This window comes from Mesoplodon mirus (genome assembly GCF_964341445.2).
Source record: "Mesoplodon mirus genome assembly, chromosome: 2".
NCBI classification, from domain to species: domain Eukaryota; kingdom Metazoa; phylum Chordata; class Mammalia; order Artiodactyla; family Ziphiidae; genus Mesoplodon; species Mesoplodon mirus.
In genome coordinates this window covers 32,772,745-32,785,347 of record NC_138977.1, presented here as the reverse complement: position 1 = coordinate 32,785,347, position 12,603 = coordinate 32,772,745, and the positions used below count along the sequence as shown (strand labels likewise).

Below are 12,603 nucleotides of genomic sequence, written 5' to 3'. Positions count from 1 at the left end.
TCCGTCCCCATCTCCGTCCCCAACTCGTTTCCCATCTCCGTCCCCATCAATTCCGTCCCCATCTCCGTCCCCATCTCCGTTCCCATCTCCGTCCCCATCTCCTTCCCCAACGCCCTCCCCATCTCCGTCCCCAACTCCGTCCCCAACGCCGTGCCCATCTCCGTCCCCAACGCCGTCGCCGCTCCGTTCCGCGGCCGCACAGCGCCCCGACCGCACAGGCGCGGACCACACGGCGCAGGCTCGGCGGCCGGAGCAGGCGCGTCAGCCCATCTCGGGGACGCGGGGACGGTACGCAGCCGCTCCCCCCGCACCGGCGCGTCCTGCCCGAGCGCGCGTCCTCCGGGGCTGCGGGCGGGGCGCCAGGGTAGGTCGGCTCCGGAGGGAGGGGCGGCGCGGGGGTCCGGGATGAGCACCCCTGCGGCGAGGCCGGCCCGGGGCGCGGGGGGCCGCGGCGGCGGGAGGCGGAGGCGGGAGCGCCTCCCGCGAGTCCGCGGTGGGGGTGAGCTTGGCAGCAGGGGTGCCGTCGGCGGTGTTTGGTCTGCGGGGCCCGTCAGCCCCTGCCGCTGCCCCCTTCGGGAGGTGTGGGTGGACGCAGAGGGACGGGGTGGCATCTCTCTCTCCGCCCTTCAGACCTCCAGGACGGCCTCGGGCTTCCTGGCGCCGGCAGGGAAGGCGGGCGCAGTCCCTGCGGCCGTGGGCACAGGTGTCGGGGCCGGATGCCGCCGCTGGCTGGGGTGCGGGGCAGGGAGTCCTGTGCTGCGAGGTGACCGCGGGCAGCTGTGGGCCTGGTGAGCCCCTCCGTCGTCTTCGGGAGAGAGGACCAGGGAGGCGTCTCCTCCTGCTTGCTTAGGGCTGCGAAGGAGAAATGTGAGATCAGACTTCCTGGGAGGAAGAGAGATGAAAAACGTGACACAAGAGAAGCCAAATTATGAGGGGGGAGCTGGGACTTCCGTGAATGCTGAGGAGTAGACCTCTCTCTTCCTCTGCAGGAAACAGTGAAGGAGACACTGTTTATGGTTTGGGAATTAAAGATGCAGAAGAGGTCTAAATACTACAGGGTTTAGGAGATGCTTAAAGTTTTTTTTTTTTTTTTTAATGCATCAGATAGGCAAGAATGTAGTTCTCCTGGAGCATGGAAAATGTTATTAAAATACAGCTAAGAAGAGTATTTATTTGGAGGAGGCTGACTATTTTTGCTATTTTATTTCATACAATGTTACCTAGAATTTCTGGAGTCAGAAATCATCATCTGAATGATAAATGTCAGTATCATGTGAGTAGGAAAGCCAAAAGCTAACTTAAACCAATGAGCACCTTTTTTGGATAAAAGGTAACTTGTGAATTTAAAGTACATAAATAAAAACAATGAATTTAGACAGTGAAACTCTTTGATAATATTTTTTTCTTTTTTCTCTATCAGTCCTTTAATACTTAGAATTATCTTTTCTTCGAGAACAGTTTTATTGTTTTTGAAAAAATATACATGCGAAAGTCAAAGAACAGAGGAAATTTAAAAAACAAAACATTGATTTAAATGACCTAGCACGAAGTAACCATCTTAACCGTGTAAACATCTTTCCATGTATCTTTCTAAGCGTATATTGATATACTGTGCAATTCAATGCCAGTTTACAATTTTGTGAAACTATACAGTAGAAATTTTTTCATACTTACCTTGTATTCCTCATAGGGGTCTTATTTTCTATGAACCATTATTTAAACTAACGTTTACTATGAAACCATCACAAAATGTATAGTAAAGTATAACCACGTAGGTTTGAGCAATGAGAACTTTTTTTAAAGCCAAATAGCATTTATGCAAGTAAAACAAATCACAGACACTATACATGATTATACATGAAAACACACATGATATGATTTTAAAAGTCTAAAAGTGGACTTCAAAGATGGAACTTACAGAGTTTTTTCTTCAGAAGAGAAAGAATAGAAAATTATACTGAATATATTTAATAAGCTTAAAATATGATAAAATATTTATTTATTTATTTATTTATATTTTTGGCTGTGTTGTGTCTTTGTTTCTGTGCGAGGGCTTTCTCTAGTTGCGGCCAGCGGGGGCCACTCTTCATTGCGGTGCGCGGGCCTCTCACTATCGCGACCTCTCTTGTTGCGGAGCACAGGCTCCAGATGAGCAGGCTCAGTAGTTGTGGCTCATGGGCCTAGTTGCTCCGTGGCATGTGGGATCTTCCCAGACCAGGGCTCGAACCCGTGTCCCCTGCATTGGCAGGCAGATTCTCAACCACTGCGCCAACAGGGAAACCCCAATATATGATAAAATCTTAATGTTTGCACCTGTATGCAAGACAGATGTTTGCCACGGGCAATGAGAACTTGATGTACAAGACACCCTTGTCCATTGGGTAGTAATGGTCGTACTCCTTAAAGAGTCGTGTAGTTACCGTTTGCCTCATAAATGTAAACATTTTCTTGTTCTTTCTTGTAGATCGATCTCCTGAAATTTAACTTTTCAAGATGAAGTTTGTATTGGCGGTGGCCTTTTTTATTTTAATTTCCTTGTGTGTTGAAGAAGCCTGTTCTAAAGAGAAGTCTTCAAAGAAAGGGAAGGGGAAAAAGAACCAGTACCTATGCCCATCGTATGTTCTTCATGTCTTATATTCTTATACGGAGAAATATTATTGCATTTTTTATCAAAGAGGTTTATTGAAACACACGTCAACAGAAATTTCCCTATCAGAGTTGCACCCATTTGTTTCATAGGTAGAAAGTGACAGAGTGTAGAAGGCTTTACAATGGGAAAGCTAATTCTCAGTATGATAAAGGTAAAGTTTTATAAAGTTTTGTTCATGCCCTGGGCTTCTGTAATTTTCATACATCTTTTATAAAAGTAGAAAAAAGTTACTATTTCTTTCTTACTCTGAATGTGCAACTTTCGTTGGTTACTGAGATTCCCTGCTTTGAGCAAATACCAGTTCAAAAGGTTGACTTAAAAAAAAAATACTACTGAAATTGAATATTCATTTAAAAAGTCAGATTGCTAGACTATGATTTTAAGGTCTATTTAATTCATATTAAGGCACGGCAGGAGAAGAATTACATGGTAGATCCATTTTCCATTTCAATGGGTTTTTTGGGGGTAAAAGATTTATCTTAGGAAATGAGTATATTTCTCAAAAAATATGTCATTAAGTTTGAAGTTACCTGTAAAAACAAAATCTAAATTCAATTCCCACTCCCTCCCCACCCAGAAAAAAACAGCAACAAAATTTTATGGTTTGGACTCCATTAAAAAAAAAATAAAGTGTTACTATTACTGGTGAATAACAGTAAATAATATCCAATAGTTAGAACAATTGAACAGCATATAAATCAATAACCTTCACAGAATATGTGCTTTTAAGTAATAATGTTACAACATATGCAGTAATGTGGAGTAAGAATTAATTTGCTGGTACTGGTTATTTTTACATTAAGATTTCCTAAGTGCTATATTGATCTCAGGTAACATTATTCCAGCATCATCATTACTTAAATATTGATTATTATAGTTTCATAGATGTTCCATAAGAATGATTAAGGTACCTTCTGGGAAGTAAATTTTGTAAAGAAAGCATATTAGAGTTGGTGTTTCGGAATGGACGTCTGTATGAATATGTGAGACGGAAGGTCTGGGGACAGTATGGTGACCCACATAAAGCCCCGTAGTACATAAAGCTCCCTGTTAAGAAATACCTCCTAGTTTTCAGCGTTAATAGTCCTGCTTCTTCCAGTCTACACAGCCTGACGTCAGGGCCAGGCTTCCAGGTGTGACAGGATGGCCCCATCCGCCCTACTGAGTGTGACTCATCTTCACAGATAAGAGTGTTTGAGCTGCAACCAGGGGACTAGCATTTTCGGGAACTGGACGTGGTCAGGCCTTACTCTGTCCAAGGATAAGGACACCTTGTCATATTTTGGATATCCTTCATTTTAACGTTTTGTTCGATAAATCTTGGCATATTGATGTGAACTCTTGTATTTGTCTTGAAGGCACACTGATCCTATGTGTGGAGTCAAGCCATCTGTGGTCAGTCGGGTTCCACTCTCTGTGGAAGCAGATGAGTCTCTCTCCCTCGTCCCAGCCCTACTTCCCGCCCCCACCCCCACCCCGGTATCCTGTCAAATGTCATGAATCACAGCTCTGAATATGGCAACTGCAAGCCTTACGGCTGCCGTGTACCTTACAAGAGTCTTTTAGAGGGCATCCTATTTCTTCCCAGAACTGCGCTGTTGCCTTATATGTAAACTGACTGTATATGCTCAGGCTGTCTCTGGTTAGGACAGATTTTTAACGTTAAATTTGATAGATAAAGAGTGAAACAATGAAGGTTCTCTTTGGTGCATATGGAAACCTCCAAGTGGAAGGCCCAACATACACGTGGTGAGCCCGTATCACAGTGTTTTAGGTATGTTGAGAAAATAAAGTTTTATCTCTGAAATTTTCTACCACAGTTTTCAAATTTTGATTATATTACTTACTTTCTTGCAATTATGAGACTGAATAAAGCTTTATTACCAGTAGCCCTGGTGATGCTGCCCCAAACCCAGCTTATTAAAAAGTAGATGTACTTTGGAGAATTACATTTGTATATTTTTTGTTTGAGCATTTTACTAAGATTTTTGATTCCATGGTCACTGAACTTCTGAAGACTAAGGTTTTCTCTGGCTATTGTTGGATCCATTGTATTAAATTTCTTTGAATATCCAGGTTGGGAATCTCAGTTACAATAATGGGCTGAGAAAGAATATGCAAATTATTTGTTCCTCAGCGGATGGTCCAGTTTGTCCATCTTGTGTAAGCTGATTAAGCGTAAAACATCTTGATTAAGAGGAATATTTGAGATCACAAAACCCGGAAGTTATGTACAGGCTTCCATATACTCCTCAATATGGTGAAATTTTGCCCAGTGATGTTCTGATTTCTTTAATTTTTTTTTTGAATAGAGTTGAAGAGCAATGGTGTCAAACGGATATATGCAGTTGACGTGTTGTGCACGTGTAGTAAACAGGAGCAGAAACTTCCCTTTTTATTCTTGTAACATTTCTTCCCAAAGATTGGAAATAAGAGGAAAACTGGTTCTAAATGTAGAAAGGACTTAGGACCCTTCGTATTCTAGGTTGATGTGGAGCTTGAATCGTATGATACTCTCTCCCTGGCTCTTTATTTTTTTTTTAACCTTTAATTGTTTTGAGAAGATCAAAAATGATAAATTTATGCTATAATTCATTGTTTTTTGGTGTGTAACTGGAGCAGCAGTACCAGGTTGACAAACTACCTGATAAATTTGAGTTCAAAAATTTTAGAAATTTAGTGTCTATTAATAAATACACAATAAACTTTAAATTAAAAGCTATGTTTTAGATTAAGTCCTTGGACACTGTTTAGCTTTTTATTTTAAAGCTTGCATTTGACATTGACCTGAATTTATTGGTCTTCTGATTTCCTACACATTCTGCCTCAGTGATTTTGTCCAAATCTCTGGCTGTACCTCCATCTATGCACTATTAATGCCTAAGGTGCTGTATGCAGCCCAGCCTCTCTGAAGAACGTACCCATACATCCACCATTTCTACCTGGTTATCCCATCTTGATCTTAAAACTCAATTCAAAATGATAAAACCCGAGTACAGAAATCCTCCCCACGTCTCCTAATACAGTGTTTCCATTTGCATCCTTTGCCATCCAAACTCAGATCCTAGGGGTTACCTAAGACCCCCTCTATCTACCTTAGCTTCTCAAGTCCAGTCGTTGCCAAGACTTCCACGTTCAGAGTCTGCGCCATCTTGGGAGTGTGTCCCTCACTTCCATCCCCATCATGGCACTGCTGTCACTTCTTCCCGCAGCCTTTCTGGTGAGCTCTTTATTGGTCTCCCTCTTCTTGTCTTCCTCCACCAGTTCCTACCCCACCCTGACCCTAGAATGTATTTTGCTCAGTGTACTCAAGCCACGCCAGCGCTTAGAGCCCCCTGAGGGACTCTATAACCTTTTGGAAAAGGTTCTGATTTCTTGGCTCAGCACACAAAACTCTTGCTGCACTGGCCTCTGACTCCCCCGGCTGTGTCTTTGCATCCCGGCCACGCCCTTACTCAAGTCTCATACACGCTTGCTCTTTCACACCTCCGAAGTGTTCTTCCCTTTCCCAAAATGCCAGAGGTTTCCTTCTTCCATGAGTTAACCCCTGCCTCAGTGGTCTTATGAAAATCCACAACTATAAATACCACGTGTTCGCTGTCGACTCCTGTATCTGTGTGCCCAGCCCAGATCTCTCTGAAGAGCACCACATCCGTACATCCAACACTTGAATCTGACTGTCTCATAATGACCTCACACTCAAACTTCGTTGTGTCCTTTGGGAAACCTTTCCTAATCCTGACAGTCTGATTTAGACAATCACACTCTGTGCCTTCCTGGTGCCCTAATTGCCTATCCTGCTTATAAAACGATGTGGTGACATCAGCTGTAATTGTCTGCTTCCCCTACTAGATTGTAAACTCCGTGAGGGCTGTGTCTTATTGACTTAGTCACCAAAGATCAACATCGTGCCTGGTACAAAATGTACATGCAATAAACATTTGTTTAAAGAGGGAATACAAACTCAAGATCGTTGACCCTTACAAGTCACTGTATCTGGATTTTGTTACAGTACTTGAAAATAATTTATATGATCTCTCTGGACAGTATTTAGACATATAGTCTCAATATAAGGAGAAGAAGGTAGTTAATGTCTAGGTTATTGGTAGAGAGTCTTCAGCCTGGATGATGCTTCCTGGTGAAAGTTTGGCCTTCTCGTGATAAACATTGTATCAATGACCAAAATAAACTATACAGAGGAAACATCCAGATGGAGAGTAATGTGATACTGAAACATATGGTGGGTATGTGAGACAGAATTAGGATCTGATATGACCTTGGAAGTCCAAAGCGATGGGCTGAATCTAACGAGATTGAAGTATAAACTGCACTTTGGTTCAGAAATCATGTGTGCAAGTATAGGATGGGGAAAGCAGTGTGGCTGAACACACGTGGAAAAATATTAAATAGTGTTGTAACCATAATACAAATGAATAATAATATACTATAGTATAGTATAATATGATATAATGTAATATGATATATAATATATAACCTGAAGCAGATGAGTAACTCTGTACACTATCTTTCCATCCCAGCTAAATATAACTATATATATAGTTACTTAAGAAAGAAATTAGTGTTCTTATTTTACCAGTTCTGTGTTAAGCATATTATTAGCCTTAAAAGAATTATATTATTTAAAGCAAGACTTATAGAGATTTCTGCACTGTGCTGGTCAATACCTTCAGGGGAGACAAATAAGAATAACTGAGGTAGGGGCTTCCCTGGTGGCGCAGTGGTTGGGCGTCCGCCTGCCGATGCAGGAGACATGGGTTCGTGCCCTGGTCCGGGAAGATCCCACATGCCACAGAGCGGCTGGGCCCGTGAGCCATGGCCACTGAGCCTGTGCGTCCAGAGCCTGTGCTCCACAACGGGAGAGGCCACAACAGTGAGAGGCCCGCGTACCGCAAAAAAAAAAAAAAAAGAATATTTGAGGTAATTAAAATAATGTCACATTAGGAGGTGCTGAAGGAACTGAGGGATTTGACAGTTATCTTCAATTTTGTGAAAACTTGTGATTTAGATGACAAAGTAGACTTTGCTGCTTGGCACCAATACTTACAACCAGCACTAATGAGTAGAACCATGAGAAGGGATATTTTTGGCTCCAAATTAGCAAGAACTTTCTAATAACATTCTGCCAGATATAATTGCCTGGGAACAGAGGCAGTAGAGCTCACAGCAACCCCAAGCACTCCGCCACCAGGGATAATTAGTTGAAGGCATATTTTATAGAAAGTTTGAGCTTTAGGTAGGTAGTTTGGCCAGACAGTGGTGTTTAAGGACATTTCAATTTGTGAGATTTTTAAGAGTCTTTGATTCTAATATATTGTATGTGATGACGGTCTTATGATTATCCAATTGCAGAATGATATAGAAAGAATCACCTTTTAAAATTTTAATCTCCTTCCAGATTTAAATAACTTGGCTGCTATTTTTGGTGCATTGTCATGGAGAGCTCTACCATATGAAATAAGTATATCTAGGTGTAATAGTAAGGATTTAAAAACTTGCAGTGGTAGCATTTCTTCTTGAAACTTCACGAGTAATCAGGTTTTTTGAATATCTTTCAAACTCAGACCATCTTTTTTCTGACCTAAACCAATCGGAATAATATGTCAAGCTACTGTTAATCTCAAGAAATAATGATTGAGGGATGATGAATATTAATTATCTGATCAATGCCTGCCATAACTGATAAGAAGAGGACATAAGTTTATGGATTTGTATTTATATGTCTATTGTATATGAAACCAGAACATTCTAAAATATACTTTCAGAATTCTTGATTGAATGAATGAAAACAAAACAAAACAGAATTATTTGAACCAAAACCAAAGCATTATTTGTCATTTCTATTTGTACTCATAGCAGACACAATAACACTTTTTAATACCGAATTTGGCCCGACTGTAACCTCTTGACACATACTGACATTTTTGTCATCGCTGAGTTAGGGAACTTTCTACCATTTGTTGAGGACTGTTTGAATTTCAGGCATCTGATAGCTCACCGTAAGTGTAACTAATTTGCTTACAAGTTACATTTGAAATCTTTCTCCCATTTTGGGCCCAGACTTGTATCTTAGGTGTGAAGAAGCATCATAAGAAGCCCTTAATTGATACTTGATGAGGGCTGCTATTATTTATATGACTGTTCGGTCATGTTTGCATAGCTTTACTTCATCCTAATGATCTTTCCTCCAAACTGTTGGTACTCTAGCTTTAAAATCATGACATGAAGATTTATGGTTCTGTGTGTGTAATGAGAAACAATATGATTAATTTTTATTAGTTTGTTCACAACCTAAAAAAGTTGTGTGTGTGTATAAATGTGTTTGATACCAATATGAGTTTTTTTTGTCTCCTTCAGAGAGATACCATTTAATGGTAGTATTTGTGGACATCAGTTCTGTGTAGTAAGAAGGGTTGGGTTAAGTATAATGTTAGCCATTTTCTTCCTATTCTGATTTTATTACCTGTTATTCATTAATAGAATGGATTGATTTCAGTTTAGTTCCATTTTCTTACTTCCTAATGGAAATGTTCAAGATAAATACATTGGCCCCAGAATGAAAGGCTGATTGGAAATGGATATGGAGAATCTGTACAATGGTATAATTGAAAACTGCCTGTATTATTATTACTATAACAAAGGTAGATCAAATTTTTCATTGATGGGCAGTTATGTATTTCTTACTACCTAACGAACAATTCTGATTTAATGGCATGATATTATTTTGCAGTCAATTGAATTAATGATCTTCCCTTTCCAAATAATTTCCTAGGTCTTTAAATCAGAATCCTCATTATTTTAGTTATTCGGGCATGAAACTTAAATGGAACCTGTTTTCTCTTAAAACGATCTCCTGTATCTGTCCTGTTCATTGCATCTCCTCTTACTGTCATTTTCAACATAGTCTGTTACAATAGTTTCCTAATTACTTGCCGTATTTTCTTCCCCGCTCATTATTGTTCATCTTACATGCCGTTTCCATTTTCATCTTGTTAATCTTATGTTCCAGACCCACAATGTCTTCTTATTCCCTCAAGGATCCAGGGCAGACTGTTCACTCTGACTTTCAAAGGTCTCTCTGATTTACATGTGGAACTTTGTGCGAAACTACTCTTTCATCTTAGAAAGGCTGATCTGTCCTTGTGCCAACCTGCCACTGCTTATGCTTAGACATGCTTATGGTTATAGAGCGACAACCTCCTACCTAATCTACGCAGTCCTTCAGGGCTCATCTCAGTCATTACCTTGCCTGATGAAACCTTTTAAACAATTAGAAGTGTTCATTGAAAGTAAGATTAGTGCAAATTATTAGCATGCTATGGCTGTTAATGCATTGAGGTCTTGGACCTTGATAGAAATACAGTGTTTGCAGAGAAAAAAAAGGTTAATTTCGTGGTGGGTATATCATACCTGGAACATTGTGTTGAATTCTAGTTGCATTCGTTTGTGAGGATTGGATTTACGTGGGAGTTTGTTCAGAGAATCATGATCAGCGTTTGCAGGAACATGAAAGTCTGTGGTTTGATAGGTTTACCGTGGGTTATTTTCTTTAAGAGTAGATGAGTAATCCCCCATTTTGAGGAGTTTTCATATAATATGAACTAGAATTCATATTTAGACCTCAAGTTATAGAACCAAGATCAAAGAGAGAAACATAGAGGAAGACATTTCCATTTGAAAGGGTAGGATATAACTATCCAACGATATAACTATCCAAGGATTTCCTTGGGAGGTTCTTTGTCACCAGAGTGATGAACTGGGAAGTTGCCAAATTTAAAAGTTCTTTTCACCAAGGTTTCATGAGCTTATGATTAGAGCTAAAATTAAACTCCCTCTTCTTGACCTCTTAGAATCCTTTTTGTGCATCCTGTATGTTTTGACACTTGATTAGATTTAGTAGTAATATTCTTCCTATGATATCTTTTATTTTTTAGTTGAAATGTATATATTGTGTTAACTCTTCAGCCAAATTATAAATACTTGAGATGAGATGGCTCTGACTCTCCACTTTCATTACAGTATATACACTTTCATTTAGTAGGCATAAATTAAGGTCTGGTTCAAGGAATTTTGAAGTAGGAAGAATATATATAAACACACACACTTTCATAAAGATACACACTTTCATATATATATATAGTTTCATATTCTGCCTACTTCAATGTTCTTTGCATTTCAGCTACGTTTATACTTACTAAATCAAATGGAATCAAATGGGTGACTGATCAAATAGAAAAATCATAAATTAATCTTTTGATGGGTCAGTGGCTCACTGGGACCATGTTTAGAGATCACCTTGAAACATGCATTGTTTAAAATTCCCTTTGCATGTCTGCTTAATCTAAATGGATAAAACCTTGTAATTTGGGAGAAAACCCACTGCTGTATCTCAATTAGGACCTTGCTGATGGGCTTCATAACTTTCAATAAGTCATTTAATTTATTTGGGTCTCAATTTTCTCATTCTTATGGTGAAAAGTTTCATCTCAGTAGTTTCCTAATTTCATTCATTCACTCCAACTCTATTATGATGCAGTCAAGTTTTATTTATGATTGTTTTGCTACCTTTATATTCAGGGCTAACTATTCCTGTTTTTGTCAAGATTTTTCATTTTCTGATTTAGAACTAGACAAGCCTAACCAATGGAAAGAGAATACACAAAATTCTGTTTCTTAAGCAAGTTAATTACTAAGGGGTCTAATTGCAGAGTTGACTTATCAAAATGTAGGTATGTAATCATCCTCCCAAGTAGAAGAATCACATGTGTGCAAGGTGAATTGTACCCATTCTTAACTCTTTAATTTTTCACAAACTGAGGAATTTGACTTACAAAAAGGTGTCCTGTGTTTGTCTTTTGTTTTCTTTTGGAGGTGAATGATTTCTGTAATGCAGTAAAGGATACAGTATCTTTGCCGAAGTCTCCTGTATTCTTCTTGAGCTACTACCTGAAAAAAGCACATCACTGAGGTCTTCCAGAGAGCAGAGAGCATGTCATAAATGAGTTCCTTTGTCCTCAACATGGAAATTTACACTTAGAATTCAAGAAGCAAATTATTCCAATTTATGTACATACAAATAGCTCCTCTGAGAGATGATGTAAATAGAAAATTACCTTTCTAAGAGCTCTGATTGGAATAACAGAAAAAAATGATTCAATCACTAATAGACTTTTTTGGAGAATGTGAAACATCTGATCTTTATTAGTCCTCCTGTGAGAAAACAGTAGGAGGAATTCTTGATGATTCGGGGGAGTTTAGGACTCCACTCCCAAGAGTAACCTAATAGAAAAGACCTACATTTAGTGAGTGGACTCATAGCCTTCTTTGCATCTGTGTTCAGCTCTCAGTTACACCATGGACGTGGCTGCTGAGATAATCCAAAGGTCGTATTGCAACACCCTTTAATATCTCCCAGGAATTCCATATGTATTTGACCGGAATATCTATAATGTTTTCAGTTTCATTCTACAAATGTTGTTTGGAATCTTCATTGGTTTATTTTGTGTGTTGATGTAGCCTTGGCTGGGTCTTCATTGTGGTGCCTCAATTCTTCACTAGCCCTTAGTGGCTCCATGTTTCTCTTTCCCTAATAATGGTTTCAGTCCTTGATCAATACCCCTTTCAGTCTTCACCTACAATACGAACTTCTACTTTAAAGAAAAAAAATAGAAGTTGCTAGACTCGAGCTCACTCACCACTCCATCTTCCCTCCAGAGCTGCCTGTGGCATCATCCTTTCTCTTCTCCTTGGCTCCTGACCGGGAGGAAGAGGGATGTCCTTTTCTCAGTCCAGGATTCCATCCCCCACCCCCTTCTGAGACGCCCCCCATCATCACTCTTCTTGCCCATGCTTCGTCGTCTTCTCTTCTTTGGCTCCTTTTTCTAAGGGCTTAAAACTATGCTGAAGTGTCGCCAACCTGAAAAAATGCATAGATT

The 12,603-nt window shown here is 39.9% G+C and overlaps 1 protein-coding gene across 2 annotated transcripts in view; it reads left to right on the top strand.

Moving 5' to 3' along the window:
• Positions 1 to 277: 277 nt before the first annotated feature.
• The window catches only part of GLRB (glycine receptor beta), a 75,596-nt gene continuing 63,270 nt past the window's right edge, over positions 278 to 12,603 (top strand). For both annotated transcript variants that reach the window (XM_082608842.1, XM_082608843.1), the window contains exons 1-2: positions 278 to 364; positions 2,465 to 2,615. In XM_082608842.1, the coding sequence (XP_082464968.1) occupies positions 2,494 to 2,615 (122 nt within the window). In that variant the 5' untranslated portion in view covers positions 278 to 364; positions 2,465 to 2,493. The remainder of the gene's footprint in view (positions 365 to 2,464; positions 2,616 to 12,603) is intronic.